Source organism: Hetaerina americana, unplaced genomic scaffold, assembly GCF_022747635.1.
Source record: "Hetaerina americana unplaced genomic scaffold, ioHetAmer1.1.p SCAF_60, whole genome shotgun sequence".
NCBI lineage: Eukaryota > Metazoa > Arthropoda > Insecta > Odonata > Calopterygidae > Hetaerina > Hetaerina americana.
Genome location: NW_027287206.1, coordinates 2,534,779 through 2,557,166, shown reverse-complemented (window position 1 = coordinate 2,557,166; position 22,388 = coordinate 2,534,779). Strand labels below are relative to the sequence as shown.

Below are 22,388 nucleotides of genomic sequence, written 5' to 3'. Positions count from 1 at the left end.
TTTACTTAGCTGAAGCCAATACCTTAGATGTTCATTAACACATGCTTACTTGAGATTGTTTTGATACCTGCATTAAAAAAATTAAATTATAAGATAAAATATGCATTTATCTATTTTGAGTCCAATTAGGAGTTAGGAAGGCAGTTGGAATTAAAAGGCTTATCCCTTGAATGATTTATTTATTTAAAATTTGCCTTGTGAAGTACATAATGAATGGTTTTCTTTAGTTAAATGCTATGACTTCTCATTGATTTTATCACTGAAACACTTCTTCAAAGCAGCACCACTCTTAGCTGCTAATATTAATGCATCTTTTGTCATGAGGGAATTAGTGGTCTTTGCTCCACTTGCAGTGCCCATTAAAATATGACTGTTTATAAAAGCTGTAATGAGATCATTCCCATAGCCACCCATTTCACTATATCGATAATCATTGGGCACAAGATAATGATAGACTGGCCAAAATGTCTTGGTAACCAGAAATATTGTGCTATCATCACCTGATGGATATCTGAAAGTGAGAGGACTTTATAGTTACTTGTTAAATAGCAATGTAATTGGGCAAGAAATTGCAAATCACATTTTCTCATACCTTTGTCCTATTTTGAGTCCCCAAATGTTATATCCACTGTGCATTAACCAGTTGATATTAGTGTTTAAGGCAAAGCGAAGAAAACCAATAACAAAAACAGAGACTAATATTGACTCATTCCAGTACTCAACTGGTGCATTTATTGGTAGAAGGAAGCAAAATACGGCTATTAATATCCATTTAAATCTGAAAAAAATTTCCAAAATTAACCCAATCTTTCATATGGAACACATTTATATGTACATAGTGGTTTGTACAATTGAAAGCACTGCATATTATTTCTATAGGTACCTATTAAATACTTACAAATCATACTTAAATAAAATGGTGCATAATTTTAAATTATTTTACTCTTTCAAGCATAGATTATAAATTTAGAATATGCTATGGAAGCTCTATTTATCATGGAATTTAAAAATTGTTTACTTCTATCCCTACATGCATATCTAATTCTGGTGATATATTAAGAATTCCTGAAGATATAGAATGCTTTAATATCACCAAGTTATCTCTGACGCCTCATGAAGAGTAGTATATAGAATAATAGCATATTTGTAATCTTAGAACCATACATATCGATAATTAGACATGTATGGCTCTTAATAAAATGTTACTTTTATTAAAACCACGGTAATGACATTCTCAAGAAATACGAAGGCTATGGTAATCATTAAAGTTGGCTGATCATTAACTAGAACAGGTAGAACAATTTCCCTAATTGGGAAGTGTTTTGGATGAAGATGTATGGAGTGGTGGGGAGATTAAAAGAAGATTTGCTTTAGGTAAAGAAGCATTTGCATAGAGGTAAGATATAACGGATGGCGCCTCAAGCAAAAATGTAGAAAAGGATTAGGGAAAACTTATAATGGAGAATAATTTTTTATATTTCTGACATATGGTTGTTGAGACTGGAGTATAAGTGTAGATTGGACACCTTTGATATATGGGTTTGGAGAAGATAAAAAATAGGAAAAAAGAAAGGAAAATAAACAATGAAGTTCCAGGCAGTGTAGGGAAAGAGAGAGAGAGCAAAACTGTTGGGAGAAACTGGAAGGCAGGACAAGAATGCAGGAGGTACTGAAAGGCATTGGTATGCACAAGTAAAACACATTCCTGAAGACGTAATACATGGCAGAATGCTGATAAACTGAAGTTGCGGGAGGAAAAAATTGGAATTTTGGATGAACTTAAGGAAGGTAAAAAACATGCATAGCTGAAGAACAAGTTATTGCGATTATTATTATTAAAATTTGTTAGAGCAATATTTGTTTCTATATAGGCAATCAGGATAAAATACAAGGGACCAATTGCACATAATATAAGGCACTTCAATAAATGAGAGATTGTAAATTACACATAAATATGTAAACAATTACAACATACTACAAAATAATATGAAAAATTACATTGAATAAGACAAAAATATGTAGAAATTCACAACAGGTCACACGATTGACCATTTAAGTATTCTATGAGAGAATAGAACATCTCCTTTTGCAGGTATTCCCTTAGTTTCACTCTAAAGCTACCAACACTTTCAATTTCTTTTAATAATTGAGGTGAATTATTAAATAATGCTGTGCCCATTTCCTAAGGTCCAACTTTTAAAGCTTAAGTTCTTGCGCATTTGTAATGTATATCATTGATACCTATTGTGTTACGACCTTTAACATCACTGTTTAGTGTGAAGCAGTTCATATTTCTTTTAACATTGATAGTTAGGCTTAGAATATACCGTATTTTCCCATCGATAATGCGCACCTTATGTGTAATGTGCATCTAGAGCTTAGTAGTTATCATGAATTTGTATAGATACCGCATGTCCTTTTTCTCATGGACTTTTAAGATGAAATAACTGTAACAGTAGCAGATCTGTAAAAATAGAATGCAATTAGAAAGGCATGCTTCCAGACTAATTTATTTGTGCTAGACTCTTCTTTAAATTATTGTGTACACAGGTATATAAATGTTTGGATTTTTTTCAATTTTTATTTTACATAACGTGCATCGTCATTTTTTTTGATCATATGAACATTTTTGTAATGATAATGCGCGCATTATCAATGGGAAAACACGGTATATATGCATGGTAGGGGAAGTTATTTCTCGTTCTTGAAAATTGCCTGTGATGGGAAATTATGTGGTTTCACAGAGAAAATCCTCAATGATAATATTCTGAGATAGAGTCAAAGGATATTTTATGTCATATTCATTAGGGCTTAGGTTTACGATACTTCATTTTGCCAGCATCCATTAATAACATGCTCTATGACATTCATTTTCCGCTAATTATAATAATTTAATAATGTAAGCCCAAGATATTGATGGGAGATTCTGATAGTATGGAGGTAGAGATCAAACCTTCTTACCAATACACTTCAAGGTTTTTGCTGTGTGATCTATTCACAGCCAATCTTGTAAAATGGAACCTGACACTAAAGGGCAGACTAAGTAAAGAATCTTCATTAGTTTATCAAGCAAAAACATTGAACTAATTGAATAAATATTTACTGAATGTCCACATAGATAAAGTAGTGAATGTGGGCTAAAGTAGGGAAAGCACCAAGAGATGAATAATAAATTAGGGTGGGAAACTAGCTAAAAAGCTTGGTAAAGAATTCAGCGTGATGATATGGATACTTTGCAAAGGAAGGGAGAGATGTGGGTGCACTATTCAGAAAGGTGGAAGCACTATCGAGAAGTAAAATAAGGAAATCCATGCACTCTATTAAAGATATGACAGGAAATTATTAATTGACATAGGAAAGACTCAATAGGGATGTATAAAATATGGGATATTTACATGGTAATAATATTTGGCTAGCAAGTTAAAACAAAGAAAGAGAATACAACATAGTTGGGGGACATAGCTTAGGTCCATGCATCCTTGATTGTAAGACAAAGAGAATTAGGTGAATTGAAATAAAATAAGTCTATGGGGATAAACAGTAAATAATCCCCTTGCTAGTTAGATAAAATTCATCAGCAAGTGGACCGGCTGATTTCAAGAAGAGCAGGAACACTTGAGCATTGTCCACCTGCAGAAATACTTACTTAACAGTCAAGGAAAATGATGAGGGAAGAGTTTTTATGACTACTTCATAATAATTATGAGTGAGAAATTTGGCTGGTTGATTTCCTTAGATCAATGTTAGTGACCCAAAAATAGCAAGGGCAGTCATGTGTGAGGACTAGAGAGCAATAACTTTAATATCACATGCATCAGTCCGATTTTGCATACATCTAAAACTGTACATCCTTAGGATCATCAATAAGAGGATGAAGAGGAGGGTAAATGATTACTCAGGGGACTTGGACAGTTTGGGTTCTGAAAAGGGAGACACATGTTGCTGTAGTAGTAATGAGAGCGCTAATCAAGAGGAAAATATAATATAATCATAATATGTTTGCCCTTTTGATGCATCTTGAGAATTGCTCTAAAATTAGTAAATAGAATAGAATTAATGAATGTGTGGGAGTAGTTTGGAGGGATATCTGACTTATCCAAAACCTGTATGTCATGGACTGCACAGGTAATAGGTTCATGTGGTGGTTGGAGAGGCAAGATGGGCAGTGCCAGGGAGGGGAGTGAGTCAGAGATGCCACTACTGCCTTATCTTTTCAGTGTATATGCAAAGCTTACTAGTGAGCAAAAGAAAGCAGGGGTGAAACTAGGCAGTTCATGAAAGCAGTTAGATTTGATGATGATCAAGCTTTAGTTAGCCAGTAGGTCAAGGTGTTACAATCATTGCTAAGGGCATTAGATATCCGGTCTGATAGGTATGGGATGAAGATCTATCTGTAGAAAATGAAGATAATGAGATTTGTGAGGAGGTTGAAAGGCTAAGTTAAATATTAAAATCGCAGGACAAAAACTAAATCAAGTAGAACAGTTTACCTATGTTGTAAGTGTTTTGGATACCCTTGAGGGAAGGGGGAGAGAGAATATTCCTGCAGTATCCCCGCTTGCCATAAGAGGCAATTAAAAGGATGGGGAGACAACACTGGGAAATAATTCCCTTGCTAGTTAGATAATGTTCATCATCAAGTGGACCGGCTGATTTTAAGAAGAGCAGAAATGCCTGGGCTTTGTTCCACTGTGCATTTGCCATGCGTGGGTACCTGGAGAAGAAGATCCTGTCAGCTGAGCACCACTGCGGTTCAAAGGGCAACAGAAATCCAACAAAGCAGAGCAAACCCAGGTCACAATACTCCTCTTTGCCTTGGCACTTTAAAGTATTTTTTCTTCACTTGGATTCACTGTTCCCATTTTCTCCCATTTAATCCTATCACCCAGGAAATACAGTTGTCTCTCCCCACCATCTACAGTAAGGTTGTCAAATTATCCTTTCTGTGGGTCCCAGTGCACATGGGAATTACTGGAAATGAGAAGACTGCTTCAGCGAAGAAGGAGTCTGCGAATGCTACTGACATATAATCATCCGTAATACTGGTTGATGATCTGAAAGTGGTTCTTAAGAACATATCCCAAAAGCAGGGGAATGACACTTGAAGACTGGTTACCTGTAACAAGCTTAGCATGGTGAAATCCATGGCTTCAGTGTAGTCATCCTCTGTCAAAAGTAAATGGACCGAAGAAGTTGTCATCACATGATTGAGAGTAGGGTACGGTGCTTTGGTACAATCTTACCTCTTCACTGTTGAGAAAAATCCACCTCTGTGTGAAAAGTGCGACTCCCCATGCGACCATCTGTCATGAACAGACAGAATGAAAGAAATCCCGGGCAGAGCACAGCAGGCTGGACATTGAGGGAGACCTCGTTTCTGTGCCAGGCAATTACCCAGATGTCCTGGGCCAATTAATAGCTTTTTTGAAGGAACCTGGTCTCCTATGACTCATGTAACATGCAAGTGATGAACGACACAGCTTGCATCTTGCTTCAATGTTATTTTGATGTTGATAGTGCTCTTATTAGGTTAGTTTCACACCTTTCATATGAACATATTGGGTTGTGAGAGGTGCAAAATGACCTTAGCAGTTGGGGCACCCTAATATATCTATCACCTCTACCATTATTTTGGACCAAAATGGTCTAAGTATTAAAGAAATAGTAATATCTGAAGAAGAATATCATAAGGCAAATAAGCTTCCATGCAGGGGGTGGAATTGATGACAAGAATGCTGGGTAAGGAAAAATAATGAATGCTTTCATGATGTGCTTAGCTTTGTGCGGCAGAGAAACTTGATCATTAGAGCAAATAATAGGCATTGAAGGGTTTCCATATATAGGTGTGCAGGAGGATGGAAAAAGTAAAATAGATGGAAAAGAAAATAAATGAAGAGATACTTGCATAATGGGGGAGAAGTGCAAAGGAGGCAGGAAGAGTGTATTTCCTGGAACTCAAATAAAGTGCCCACTCTAAATGTTAAGATTACAAAGGCACAGTAATTAACTTGAAGATTGAATAGCTAGATAAGGATAGAGCTCATCTAGTACTAAGCCCAATGGCATGTGCAATTCACCTATCAGGGGAATGGGAGCCAATTCCTTTCCCTGTACCACCTCTGGTTGCCCAGGAAGATCTGGTGCCCAAAAAGTCACACAGATTGAATAAAAATGTTAGTTAGTGTTGCTGAATAGTGGTATAAATTTTCTGAGTCGAGGCCAGAGAAGGCAACCTATTGTGTGCACCAGGCTTCATGCAAATTCAAAGGTAATGAATTCAGCATGTCCTCTTGATGGGCTATTCTACCACAACCACCAAATCTCAGGAGAAAATTTTGATAAGCAGATTTTATGAAGGATGATAAGAATGATTTTTGTAGAGAGAACATAAGTTAAAAAGCTGTTCTATAGGGTAGAGAATGGTACAAATTTGTTTGGTACAAGTGCAAAGAGGGTTAAAATAGTGGATCTACATCTATCTAAATGGTACCCAGGAAGCCACTACTGGGCATGCAGCATAAAAAATACAGTTTTCCATAATTTTAAATTAAAATAAACATGTAAAGTAATTCAAATAATGTAGTTAATGATAGCTATAGATACATGCACTACACTTTCTAAGTGTGGAATACTTCTCTATTCAAATTGGATGAAGTGCTGGTGACAAGGAGGAGAAATTAAGATTAGATAAAATAATGACATAATACTAAGCATAATGACAGCAAATAGTTAGAATGAAAAAAAAATTCATTGATCCCCTAGTGTGGTTACTTACAGTTATTCCAACCCCTTATTGTGCATGGGAAGAATGACACCGTAAACCACCAGTCAGTTCTACACTTGATCACTTTAATCTTACTATCATGATCTCTCCTTCCATATTAAGAGAGGGTTAATGATATATTGTCAACATTATCACAATAACTGCTTCCAATTTATTCATCAGATTGAATCTGTAATTTAAACTCTACTCTGTGAGTGATTCCCAATCTAGTTCATCTAATAATTTTGGAATGCTACTCAACTTATCCTAAAGCATTTTACAACTTTAGTTCCTCTACATGAACACAGTATGATTCAGCAATCAATGCCCCCCATGAGGATCCCATATGCTAGCAGCTTATTCTAAATTAGGCTAAATAGTCAAAAATAGCATTGTCTAATAGTCTAATATATTCTAATATTTTGCTTGCTAATCCACCCACATATTTCCTGTGGGTTTCACCCAGAAGAAGTCTTAATTAAAGGTAATTTGGTATTTCTGATGTAATAGGTATTCAGGAGAGAACTAATATTATTACAAAAATTCTTCACCATACACTTTTTAAAGTTTATTTCTGGAAAACCTTGTGCTGCACCAATGTGTTCTTGTATCCTCAAGGTTACTGGTATACCTAATAATTACTGCATTGCTGTAAAATAAGCATATTTTACTATCAACCATATTTTTAATGTTCTTAATATTATGGATGAATAAATGAGGCCTGATGAGAATACCTTGGTGAAAAAATTCAGTGACTTCTAATTCATTAGTGCTAACAGCTTCTATGATTACTGATTGTATGAGACCATTCAGAAATCTCTATTTCAGCCTAGGATATGTTTATCTATGCTTTAGGCTTCTAGCTTTGTGAGTGGCTATGATACACTTTACGAAAGATTTTTTAAGTCTAAAAACACCAAGTCAACCATGTAGATAGAAGCTGCAGGATGTTAAATGTGTGTGGCAAGTGTTTTGTACATATTCTATATTATTATTATTATTACCATACTTATTAAGATGACTGCAAGGGTGCCATTTGGTTGATAATTAACCATGAATTTAATTAGACTTTTACCTTTTTTGGAACATTACCAAGGGATCTGCTTCTAAGTCTGACATATCAACCTGTTGATAAAGACTATCAATGTCTGGATGCTGGTGTACCAAGTGACAGGTAACATGGGAGAACAGGAAGCCTTTTTGCAGACCATATGGGTCCAGTTTAGTCCCAAATGATATGTGATGTAGTCTATGAGTGCGCACCCATTCATAAACACTTCCCTGAAAGCATAAATGAACACTGTTTCACCTCATTTCATACTTTGATGCACATTTTCATTAATACATAGATATCGAAGATACAAATGATACACTCAAGATCAAGTTTTTGTATTTAAAGGCACTTAAACATATCTTGTGCAATGATAATAATGAAGATGGAATATATTCTTTCTTTCAATGCACTGTCATGCAGTGTTAACAGTTTTAAATTCAGAGATTAAATTAAGAAAAATGTAGGAAGCATCTGAATATTGCCACACATAATGATCATATCCTCTACATTACATCTTTAATAAAAAATTATTACTTGGATCTTATTATGAATGGTATTCTTGAGAAGAGTAGCTATTAAATTTGCCAAGGATAGTATAGAGGCAAGTAAACATTGTAGTTCATTTGAGAAAAATACTTAAAAAGACTTAAATTTTCACTTATCTCAAATTACACTAACATATCATGAATATATGTTTTCTTTCTGTTTATCAAACATTTGCATTTTTCTGGTGGTGTCTTTTGCAGCTAGAGATCAAAGTGATATTTTTGTTCCAAGGCATATTTACACTTTGTCCCATACCCTTGTACTTAAACATGAACAATCCACTTTTTATTCTAATGAATTGATTAATTAATGTGATATTAGACTTAGGATGCATTTATTGCTTATCAGTGGCATTGAAAGTTTCCTTAAACCTACTGGTATTAGGATTTGGTTTGGCTTTTTAGTCATTAGGATTTAAAATTTAGACTGTAACAGTGCTATCATATATATTATGCATGTTGGTTCACATGAAATTTCAATGATATTCCATTACTTTTTAACTATATGTCATGCTATTTATAGTTGCAGATGAGGAAAAGAATAGGCATCTAGAATGGAATGATGGGAAGCAGGAAGAATACCAGTTGAAATCGAAGTGTTTAATTTAGTGTAGGGGTAAAACTGAATCTCATTACTCAAGGCATGAAAATGTGGTGGTAGTTCGCTTTTATTCATCCTATACATGTACTTACCTCAAATGGTAGCTTTCCTGTAAAAAATATCAGGTCTATTGGTCACTTGACGCCACAAAAGTTTGAGAGGATAAATGTACCTCATGGATCAAATGAGCAATAACTATCTGAACCAGGAGACAGCATAGAGTAATTTTAATCCATCTTTGCATTTATTATTTATGCTAACACCATCTTCTGAACAAATTGTTTTATATTGAAAATAATAGTTTATAATGAGCAAATAATTGTAACAAATTAGTGTACTCATACCCTCCCCAATTCATTTAAATTTTATTTTAAGCTCCTGCCCAAGTAGTTCAGGCTGACAACAGAAATAGATTCTGCAATTTATTGCCATAATAACTTATTTTATCAGTTTGATTTAGTCACACCTTTGAGCACACAGTTACCTTCTGGTGTCAACTTTAATGACTTGGGCAGGAGCTATAATTATATAAGTAAGCTCAGTGACCAGGAACTTAAACAGGCTTGGTCCAAAGTCTTCCATTTAGGATGAATAGGTTTTTGCCCAGAATGTTTTCAGAGGGTAAAAATTAATTTTGTAGAGTGGCTATGGCCAAAAATTTCAGCATCATAATTTAGATAACTGCTGAAAAATGGATAATAGATAGATCTTAGGGCCACAGTAAGGATTAACATGCTTAGTTTTCTCAGATCCTTTGATAATCTCTCACTGAAACCATTGATATATGAACTGTGGCTAATTTTTAAGTTGCAGTGAATTTGGCTGAAATAACCAATGCAAAGGTTGAAGGCAGACTGAGGACCACATGGTGCCCTGTTTGTCTTCACAAACCCCCATTTTCCACACTTAATTCACAGGGATAGCCACTAAAATAATAAATCCACAGGGATAGCCACTGATAAATCTGCCACTCTGATCTTGGCTGCTTTGATGTACTAGGCCTGTTGATCATAAGCTCGTAAGGGGATCACCCAGCATTAAAGTTGATTTTCCATCAATTATGGGATTCCCTTTGTATCCTCAAAGATGCACCAAAGGGGTTTTGTGATCTCTCAACAGCTTGATACAAATACTGTATGAACTTTTTACTCCAAACATAATAGCGAAAGCCTCTGTATGTGTATGCAATTCTTTTCTGCCTTACTTAGTAATCTAGAGGCAAATGTGATTAGCATTCCCTCCCCCTGCTGAAAATATACAAAATAACCACCCATAGGCCAAATCATTAAACATCAACATCCAATACTAGTGGAAGAGATTGATTTTGTCACATTTAAACCACTGGAAAGCTGGTAAATTTTTTGCAGATTTGAAATCAGCATTTGACTCTGCTGACATTTCTCGCTCAACTTCCTTTCTGAGAAGCTGATGCAAGGGAGTAAGTAAGAAGCCAAACATGGAATAAATTTCGATTAGTACAGTATAAGCTGCAAAAAATGCCTTAAGTTTGACTGCTTTGGTGGCTTCAAAGTAGCATCCATTTTTGATTTGGTAGGATCATCCTTATCCTGTTTACGCTCTGTGTTCCTCTTGATTAGTGACCTCATTACTGCTATGGTATCATACGTGTCTCCCTTTTCTGAACCCAAACTGATCATCTGATAAGTAATCATATAATCTCTTCTCTATGCTCTCATTAATGATCCTAAGTATGTACAGCTTTGGATGTTTGCAAAATCAAACTAATATATGTGACATTAAACTTATTGCTCTTTAGTCCTCACATATAACTGCCTTGTCTATTTTTGGGTTACTAACATTGATCTTAGGAAATCATCCAGACAAATTCCTCATTGATAAATACTATAAAGCAGTTCATAAAAACTCTTCCCTCATCATTTTCCTAGACAGTTAAGTAGTTCTGCAGGGATATTGCCCTACAGACATTTGATTTCAATTCACCTAATGTCCTTTTTGTCTTGCAAATCAAGGATGCCTGGGCCTAAGCTATGTCCCCCAACTATGCTATTCTTTTTCTTTGTCTTAGCTTGCTAGCCTAATATTATCACCATGTAAATATCCTGTATTCTTTGCATCTCTCTTGAATCTTTCCCGTGTCAAGAAATAGTTTCCAGTACTTAATTCTGTGTTCACATTATTCTGTTACATTCTCTCCTCTTCATCTTTTCTCATCATTTTTTCAGTAATTCATGGTTTCCTTGGGTTTTTCCAATTAATTATCCCCATAGTTTCATTTGTGATTTTTTATATCAATTTTTTATGTTACCATTTTATGTACTGCACCCATCGACCTGTCCTCACCCATAATTTTTTCCATTGCCCCCAGTACTCCTTCCTTTTCTATCAGGTTAATGCTTCTACATTCCATTTCCTTATTCTCTTCACTTTCATCCCTGTTTTATCCTCTGTAACCTGACATTGCACTTCATTTGTGTTAAATGATAATATAAATCCACATTTGATCCTGGGAAATTGTGCATTGATCACACTGTTCCCCACTCTGTCTAACCATAATCAATTCTATTTATCAATGAATCTCCTGGCATTTGCTACATATTCTTATGCTTATTGCAGTGTTTGTTATGATTGATCTCTGTATCCTGCAGACCTCTTTTGCTTTCTTCTCACTGTCATTCATTGCTCCAAAGCCCTTCCTCACTCCTATTTATCTCTTCACCCACTACCATGTTCCAACCCCCATCCCCCCAATACCAATTAATCAAATCATAACCAAATGTTCTTTTTACGAACTACCACATTTATTTTCTCTAATTGATCACATACCAGGTCTATTTCTTACTCCCGGCGATTACCAGTTGCCATGTACACATTCTTAATGATCAAGTTTAGTGGTTTAGCTTTTACCTCAATGAATGACAGTCTATCACTCATCTGCTCTGTTTACACACTTCTTCCTACCTTTTGTTCAATTCTTTTGCAATTCCTTACTGGATCACTTCCTCTCCGATGTTGCTCTTCATTAATTTCTCCAATAATCCCTGCTATCCTTCCATCTCAGCTCATGTTGCATTAAATATCTATATTTCCTCTCTCTGCCTCCCTATTTCATAATTTCTCATGTACCTATCTGTCCATAACATAATCCTAGCATTATTTATTCTCAAAAATGCAAACATGTGGCCATATTATCCTCAGGGCTGATTTGAGCTGCATTTGAGAGAGCAAAATGACCATCTTCTTTCAATAGAAAGATAGTAATCACTTCAGTATTGTGTGTAAAAGACACCTTATGACCAAATAGTAATCATGGACTGCTTTTTTTCCAGTTGCCAATAATTCTCAAAGGCCTTCCTCAGTGAGATACAGAGAAAGAGTGACTAATTAAATAAATTATTTAGTTGGCTCCCTAATGATGTCCTCAGCCGGGAGAATGGAATTTGTGGATGAATTATATGCCACATACTTCTTCCATGATAATACTAGGCAAAAGTATCTCACTTTAAGAGCAATGTGATTACAAAGGTGTTGTGATAGTCAGATGAGAGAATGGTAAAAATGAGTCAATTAATGTCAGACTGGTAACAAACTGTAGTGGGCAAACTGCTGACCATGTTGAAACCGAAAAATTACTTTAGACATTTAAATCCTTATTTGTTCGGAGTTACCAAGCATAGCCACTGAAATTGCTGAATAAAGTACCTGCATTTTGAATATTATTAAATGCTACAAAATATGAGAAACAATTGAAAAAGTTCAAGACTGCTTTACAACAATCCTTTGGGGACCTGTAAAGGACCCTAATACCAATTTGAGTTGATTTCCTTTTTAATACACCAATGAAACATTCATGTATCTTTTCAATGATTTTAAAGTAATTTTGGTAGAGAAGCATTGATGGTAGGCTTTGCAATAGAGCATCATCACAACCTTTGTCTACCTACCTACAAAAATATGAATGAATTTTCAAATTATTTGCTGCATGGCTTTTAATATCCTCATCACATAACCAGAGTTCTGTTTAGAGAAGTAACAATATCTATCTCTTATTCTAGCAATTTTACCTCAAGATTACTGATTTTCATGTGATTACTCTGAATGTTCAATCAGAGAAAGTTTATGGTGTAGGAGGAATTACTGCAGAGTAATACATGATCCAACTTTTCAGGGACCTCAGATATCATTCAAACTAATAGCTATGAAGCGATTAAATATTAGGGGTTCGACAACGACAAATTAATAGAATAACATTTTTCATATGACTGGCTACTTGCTTGTTCACTATGTAGCTGAATATAATTATTTTTTCATGCATAAAATATCTAAGCTTATTTAAAACAGAAAAATATTTATTCTATGAAAGAGAAAAGGATATTACCTGCCCAGATAATGTATGACAGCATATGAGAATGATTCGTAAAGGTAAAGTAGCAGAATAAGACTGGTGAGCCCATAGCCGATGGGCTCCCGCCATCAGACCCAATGGTGCAGTCAAAACTAGGGAGAAAGCTGTAACAAAGCAGTAAGAAGAAAGTCAAGGGTTTAAATAATAAAAAATTAAGTAGAAATGATAAATTTACACAGACTATATGCAATCATTACAATTGTTTATAAACATTTTAATATGTTTTAATTAATGTATATGTGATAAAAGGTAATATTTATGCAAAAAATATTATCTTTTGTAGTCCCTAGTTTTTAAAATTTTGGGCACCCATTTCCTGGTTCTTTTGAAACTTTCATGTAGCACTTCCAACTCTTAAAACACACTTATTTTTAATGCACCAGCCTCATTGCTATTGTTGAGGTTATCATTAAATTTTGCTTCATGAAGAGCTGCTCATAACTTGTGCAATATCGGTATGAATATTTAGGTATTAGAAGGTATTAAGTGAAATATAAATGTATAGGTGTTGTTACAAATAAGTAAATGGGCAAAGCAATGTCCATGTTACAGGGCAGGTGTTTGGAGCTTAACTTACTTTTATTCAGCAGCATTGATAAGTCACATAAAATTGTGCATTGCCAAACTTAATGGAGACCAAAAATTCATACAATAGCTGAATAATATTGTGTTGAGACCATTTAGATAAGATGTGGAAGGGGAATATGAGATAGGTGACAGTAGCTTCAATGCAAGAATACTAGATGATGATTAAAAAAGCCATAAGGGAAAAAAGGTCAAATATGGTTTTAGGGATAGTGTAATATTCAGTACAATATGAAATATAATATGAGTGCCTTTCAATGTTGATTCCAAGAATGTGTTCATTAGAGTAGAATGACAACTTTGCCATAATTTTTGTAGAATTTATGAGAAATGTTTAATAAAGAGGGAGTATATTTTTTATTCACACAATTGATCCTACCAAAATTTGATTACATGTTATATTGATAGCTTAACCCTTTGAGTGCCAACGTCACTGTGAGGGCTGCTGATAATTTCCCCAAGAGTGCCACCATCACTCTAAGCAACTCATTTTAAGCGGTATAATATATTTAACTTTCAATTGGTCATTTCATATTTTTATGTTTCATTTTTTTACTTCTTCATATAATATGATGTTATTATATAACTTATTACATTTTCAACAACTTGCCATAACAATTTTTGAGTAACTATTTTTAATAAATTCTGCATCCTGTAGTAAAACAGCCCGGCATTTTTTGCACCAAATTTAGTTATTACACATGGCAATAAAAGGATTATTATGTAATGCATATGCGGTAAATGCTTCATTGATCTGACTCCAGTAGTTCTTTAGAGGAAGCCATTGTAATTTGAAATATGTTTAGATTGCCAACATCAAATATGACGATAACAGATGAGGCATGCACACTTTGAATTGAGATCTTGGTTTTGCCATTACAAATTGTTAGCAGAGGTCTACGTAATCCTACTGCAGGCTTTAATAGAGACCATTTTTCCACGAAGCACAGCTAAAAGATGATTTTAAATGTTTAAAGAGGGAAGACAATTAATTTCATAGAAAGGTGGACCTGAAGCTCCACTCACTGTATTTACAAAAGTGAACATTGACACTGCTGCTGCCGTTCTGAGAGAGGATCAGAGAATAATGTTTATATCACTATCAGGAATATTGAACATTTCATCGGGTGACACCCATACATTAGGGACAGGAAAATTGTACAAGAGACATATTTGTGTGCTGTGGAATCCAAGATTGCTTGTACTGGAGCAACAGGAAGTGTGTGTCCAGGTTGGCTAAAAGCTGAAGTTGACATTGAAAAGATGAGTTTCACTCAGGTTTATCTTGCTTACATCATATTAATCCTGAATTACTAGTTTACATCATATTGATCCTGAGCAAGAACAGCAAGGATCTACATGTCAATCCCCAGTATCACCAACAATAAAAAACCAAAATATGGAAATTATGATTATTTCATTTTTCCATATTCAGGGAATGGATTATTGTACCAGCGCTCATAACTGCAAATCGAGCATACTATAGGGATGCATTGAAAATCTCAAAGACCATATTAATCACAAAAGGCCTCATATCAAAGCAAAAACTGGATGATTTTGCTTTGATATGTGGCTGATGCCATGATAATGCATGGCTACACATCATAAATGTCGTTGCTACTGAATTATTTGCAAAAACAATGAAATGTTGTTTTTCTTATCCTGCTCATAATTTAGATGTAGGTGGAAGTTACTTTTTCTGTTCCCCACCATTATTTCTGTTGATGAAAAATATCAATGTGGAAGATGTTTTTCATCAACAAATATTTGTGGCTAAGGCGAGTTTAAAGGTCCTTAGAAAACAAAGTCTCCCGCATATTTTCGAAGACTTGATGGAACAAGTGCATTGCATTTACTAAGAAATTATCTGAGAAGGGACATCAAAATTTGGAGGATATGTAAAGGTATGTTGTTAAAAAAAATATAATCCTTCTTATTGAAGAGCGATTATAGGATTAATTTTGAAGGATAGGAAGCTTAGTTGATCCTTCTATACATGTAAGGTGACCGAGATAACAATAGCAGATGGAATATATAAGTTCCAAAATTATAAAATGAAGGAGTAGAGGTTTTATACTAACATTGTTTAAGAATGAGGATTTAAATATTAACGCTGAATGCACTCAAAAATGGTATTATATAACCTGAAAATGTGGTATATTCTCGTATTTAGACTTAAGATACGTCAGCCATTTGTCGCAAAATAATAACTTGCAAAATATACTTCTCTCACTGCAAGTGTGCCTTTTTGGGTTCAAACGTCTTTGCCACTGAAGAAGACAAAGACGATATTTATTTCTGTGGGTTCACGTAGAAAAGCAAATCTATGGACAAATAATCACAAATACGCCGCATCGGATTTTTTCGCGAAAAAAATAGAAAAGCCCTTCATGAAGGGAAAACCATCTAGGCGGGAAACAAACCCGTAGACTCTGGGTTGGCAGGCGCCCTTGCGGTCGCTGCAACCGGGCTTGCCAACCCGGATCGGCAAGATTTGTGCCCGTAGCCAGAAAATAAATAGATGTATCCCTTACGTCACCAACGAAATCCCTCAGGGGTAACATATACTGCAAATATGTGGAAATGCTGACGGAAAATTAGGATTTGGAATTTGTGAAATATGATGAGAGGGTGAAAATCCATGCTATATTTCCCTATTCCTTATCAACAATATGCTACTAGTAGTACATATACGGGATCCTCCCGAAGTTGGTGTGTTTGCGGAATGAGATCGCGAGTAGCAAAAAGAGGCCAAGTTAGTGAATTTTTTTCCGGAAAATGTCACAACGTCTAGATTACTGCGGGAACTGAAATGAGAATCACTCGCGGAGGGCTATTTAAACGTATCTCTCACATGTATATTGGTTGGAAAGTCTATTTTGCGATTATAGCAGACATTAATGACTAAATATATACTAGTCCCGCCTTGTTGCAGATGTAGAGATAATGTAAATAATATTGGAGAAACATGCGATAGAAACAATAAATTGACACTGGGATATTTACTATGAAAGTAAACAGACCAGAATTTCTGCAAATGACAGCGCTAAGAAAGCGTTTTTTTAATCCCTGTGACCTATTATGTGGTCATGATTTCATCTAACCTTTATGTATTGTTCTCCAAGCCAGAAGCCCGTCTCGTATGCGTGGAGAAATATTTTACTCTTGGATACCGGATTTATAACATAGTACCACAGTTATGAAACTGAGTTCCTAATTCGAATTAATTAACATTTCTATTTTCTACGAACACCCAATTTTTATGTTGCATGCCAGTAGAATCACCGCCTGCCACACCAATATTGCTTGCATTATTTGAGTGGCAGGTCGAAATTGCATGGAACCATATAACTATGGAATCGTAGTGGGGAATAATTAGAGAGGAAGTCACATGGATGAATTGCAATAAAAATGTATGAAATCATCATCTGCAGGAACTAAGAGGGGATGAAGAGATTGACTCACAACAGGTGGTTTGGACTTGCAGGAAAAAAATTCTGAATTTGATAATCTATGATGATTAATCGAAAAATTACTTTTTGGGAATAGGCTAACTTTGAACTCACCAAAAAGTGTTGTTTTAAGTTGAGCTTCAGTAAAAACGAGGATCAATCCATAAAGTGCAGAGAGATGAAGGTATAGGAAGAGCAAAACGTTAGGCCAATATATTTCTCTTTTAACCATTGCATTGTCACTTACTCCATCTCTCCATTTTGGTTTATTCCAGTCTTCGGCATGAAATAAATAATATTTTTAAAATTTTGCAGTTACTCATGCATAATGATTTTCGATAAAAATTGCTGTTTTGATTACCTTTTAACCTTTCTGTGGAGATTTCATCGCGAGAACTTTCGTTGCATGACATATCACTCATGGTCTCAGGAAATAGTCAACTGCACAGTGAAGCCGATGAAAATGAAATAAACCAGGAAGAGGTTGTTCATGGTTTGAAGACAATATAGCAGGCAAAGAACAATGGTGGGTTCGTCATTATTATTCCGTCATAACAATAGGGGCATAAATGGTTGCTTGATTTGCATTCCAATTTGAATTCAAGCGAATTAAGATTACGGACTATTTACATAATAGGGCGGTTATGTGTCGGCAGAGACCGTCACAACTGGTGTAGACATTTTGAGGCTTACGAGCTCTGCCGAATTCCAATGACTTTTCAATGGCGACACTTGCCAGAATGGCGATATATTGCTTCCTATGACAATCATTTTAAAGCACTCGCTTTTCATGCAACAAAAGTTATCCTTTAACGGCTGAGTGGATTCGCTGTCAGAAACTTAGTTTTTTAGAGAAATCTTTCGCTAAGTATGAAAATTTTTATTTCTTCGGCGTAAAATGCACCACATTACAGGGATGCTCTTCAATTCGAATTTTTACGAGGTTTTTAAATAAAATTAACTACGAGTTTAATGATAATCTAACTAATATTTTGTGGGCTCTGCTAAAGTTTATGTGTAGCAGTAAAGTGAAGGAGTAAAGTTGTATCTGCACATTTTTCTAGGTTTTAGATTTTTCTTATTTTGAAGGGCAGCAAAAGCGCCACGCTGGTTGTTGTTAACTGCTCATAGTTCAGCAAGAGTTCATTCGGCATAAAATAACAGGCGACGTTTCAAACGACTCATACGCATATGGCGTGATCTTGTTAAGCCTATGTGCAGGTAAAAAATCGAATTTTTGAAGCGAAGAAACAAATAGAAAAAAATCGTAACATGTGGTTTACCCAATCAATTATTTTTCAGGTGAACTGAAAACACACCAAATTATTTTATCTACCTGTGACACTAATAAGGAATTCCAAAATTCTTTATTGTTCATTGATTGAATTATTTTTATAAAATTTATTTGGCTAAGTTTGGTGGACCACAAATTTAATTGTCTCAATCCAAAATTGAAACTACGTAAGTATACGCAACAGCTTTTTAACATACGGCGGTATTCCTGCAGTCTCTGACTAAAATCCCTCATTTAACCGTTGAACTTCTATTCCTTTGTGTGTTGCAACCTTGACATGGGCTGGAAGAAATAGTTTTATTTTAGGAGAAGCCTTTGTAAGCTTCTTAAAGGTGTTACTGTCTCTTCATTAAAGGTTGGAGAGGTTCGTTTAGCTTCTCTGGCAGTTTCTAACACCTGCTACTGTCGCTGATGTAACATTATATTGTTCCATTTGTATATATTAAGACGAGGCTATGGTAATGCCACCATGTTAAATATATTTTTAAACTTAAAGTTGACAAAAAATCGTAGCAAATCGAAGCTGTGATTAATAACATTATTTTTATAAAATGTATCGGGATAAGTTTTGGAAAAATAGATTTACTACAAATATTGCTACAATGCTACAAATTTTTTCGAAGTACATCATTTGAGCGTCGACATACTTTTGTCAGGCCTTTTCCACGACTGGCAGGCTCCCTGATAGGCGGATTCGGGAATGTCCTTAGGGGTACGCGTGCAAGCTTCTTTACCGGCACTTAGGGTCCCATAATAGTTTCCTTTGAGGAAGAATTTCACTTTTGGGAAATAGCCTGCTGGTGCCAGTCGGGACTGTAATGGGGTTGGGGAATCGTCGGGATGACATTTTTCTTCTGGTAGTCGGTTACCTTGGAGCATTGTCGTGATGCAATTTCCAATGCTGACTGGCCTCACCCGTCTTACCCTTCACTTAAGCCTTTTTAGTACTTCTAGATAAAAAGCACTGTCGGGAACAAATTCATAGTGGACCACTCTCTTGGCATCGAAGAAAACGATGGGCATGGCTTTCACTATGGATTTGCTCATTCAAGGCTTTTTTGGAGGAGGTGATGCCATTCGGAACTTCACTACTTTGTTTCCCTGTCCTATTCGAATGTCCTACTTACATCTCCCGATGTTGTCCAAAAAGTCGGGGTCTCTTTCAACGCGTCGTAAAAGGTCTTCCCCGTTAGGCACTCGACTACTTTTGGTTGTCCGTCAAGACCTTCGGGACGAGTTTCACGCAATCTTTTGCATCGCCAAATTTTCAGTGATAATGATTTGGAATGCCATCTTATCAATGCAAATATGGTCTGCGATCACACACACACTTAACCGACAATTTGAATTCAGCACTTCACGAGTACGCTGCCGTCGATCCTTGATGTCGACGACCGTCCCGCGAGGGCTCGCCCTCTACACTGTGAAGAGCTTGTGCCACTTCAACAGCTAGTGACAAGCTTTCATCCTTGGATACGTGGCGAATCATACCCAACGTCACCGTTCCCGATTTACCCAGTACAACACAAAATTTGATGGCGTACCGATGTTCAATCGTTCGCTGAATTTTGGGTTGTACAGTCACTCGACAGGGGTCCACGAAAAACACTATCTAACCTGAACGAACGCTTGAAGGTGATTGTCGCGTTGTAAGGCCAGAACTCCCACCACCGAGCCTGAGCGGTGCGACGTAGTCACGTCAGGAAAAAATTGTACCCGATACTATTTATACCACCAAACTTGTATCCCTGCGATATCTTCCGCTCTCTGCGAAATTTCCTTAGATTTGAGACGTTGTAAAATACCACGAAAATTAAAAGCGATATAGTAATGCAACCAATGAAACTTCGTTTTTTGTAATGGTCTATTGGGGGGCGTAGAAGTCTAGCAGGTTGAGTGCTGGTATATATACAGTACTGTCAGCAGAGTCCGAGTTAAATGCCGGTTGACACATCTGGGCGCTGCCTCAGCTTCACCCAAGCTGTGGTCATTTTTCTTGAGCCAGTCCCTCCTGGGAAATCGCTGATGGTACTAATGGAACGAGAAATTGGCTTCTTGGTAAATGTGTGCATTTCACACACGCCCGTGCTGACACTCAAACGTGCGCACCCATACACATTGTATTTATACGTGATCTCTGTCCTCCGGGTTGATTACTGTGGATCATGGGAAAACGGCACGGATGGCATGGTCAAATTGAGTAGCTTCAGGCGTTATGTGGTAGAAGTTACAATGAATAACTGATCGTAACACTTTCCACTTGATATCAAGTGGAAAAGTGTTACGACCAGTTATTAAGCATAACATGGCATTTAGAATTGCGCCCAATTTAATCATTAAATCGCCCAAAAATGACTCAAAGGTCTTAGTACTTCTCAAGTTCATCACCATTTTATTCATTCATCGTCAAGTAAACTTGCACCATTCTGTGGGCCTTCTGCCATTAAAATTTGGAAAGTTTCAAAAAGATTTTACACAGCCCAGACTCCGAAGTTAAAAGCCAGGTTTAACGCAGCTCACTGAGATACATCCTTCCATTTCAGCAGCTGGGCAAATTATTAGTAGGCACTAAGCGGTAACATTTAAAACCACCATGGTCAATGAAATCCGTCTCATAATTTATCAGAATGAAAATTAATACTGATAAAAGGCTTGTCTAACAAGTATCAGTAACAATTTTTACCTGGCATGTATGAAGGGTTGAATTCAGATCATCGGTTAAGTGTGCACATGATCACAGATAGTATTGATAAGATGACAGTGCCCCCATTATCACTGAAAAGTTGGCATTACAAAAGAAACTTGTCCAGGAGGTCACGGCCAACCAAGTGCAGAGTTGAGTGTCTGCTTGCCTTCTGGAACACATTGAAGAAAACCCCGACTTGGCACCAGATGGCCATTTCCTATTAATCCCAAAATTGAATTCTCCACACAAGGACAACACCATGGAACCCTAAGTGCTGTCAAAGAGGCTTGCGTGCATACCCTTCAGAACCTTCCAGAATCTGCCAAACAGGGAGCCTTCAAATCTTACGAAAGCTGCTGGAAAAAGTGATAATGATGCTCATGGGGTGTACTTTCCAGAATTTTAAGGCAGTGTAGCAATATCTGAAACAAATCTGTTTTTCCGAAACTTTTATATAAACCATGTATAATGAAGTCTCGCTGCCAAGCTCCTCTCTCATGCATACTATATTTTCTTTCATGTTTCCCTCAACCCTTAAAATTCTTCAAAAAACTCATACTTTTTTTCCTTAATCTTCTTTTTATCAAGTATGTTTGGAAGCAAGTTATCCTACACAAATATCATATCCTTTTTCATATCATACCCTATGGCATATTCCTGTCAGCACAGTGTTCCTATTAAAATCTTTCGATTGTATCAAACCTTTTCTACTTCTATTAATATTGTACATTGAATGTAAAGTGTATGAATGAAATTTCTTACAGCTCTTTCACATTTCTAGAGTATTGAACTATTGACTAGAGGGCCCAGGCAAACCTCTCGGGAGCACCTTCAGGTACGATTTTTGGGATCCAGATCTTCCTGTTAAACCATAGCCGGCACAGGGAAAGGAACTGGCCCTTCTAACCTGATGTGTGAATTTCACATGGCACCAGGCTTATTGGGTGAACCTACCTACCATTACCTACTGAACTAACCTTCAGGTTGATTACTGTTTACGGTTTTTGTCATGCAGAACCAATTC

General features: G+C 36.1%; 1 protein-coding gene across 1 annotated transcript; it reads right to left on the bottom strand.

The window, feature by feature from the left end:
* Positions 1-234: 234 nt before the first annotated feature.
* LOC139695595 (acyl-CoA Delta-9 desaturase) lies at positions 235-17,616 on the bottom strand. Its single transcript, XM_071594394.1, has 5 exons — positions 17,499-17,616; positions 13,321-13,451; positions 7,839-8,044; positions 593-778; positions 235-511 (listed from the first exon to the last, which is right to left on the bottom strand). The coding sequence occupies exons 1-5, from the start codon at positions 17,614-17,616 to the stop codon at positions 235-237; spliced, it is 918 nt and encodes a 305-aa protein (XP_071450495.1).
* Positions 17,617-22,388: the final 4,772 nt, after the last annotated feature.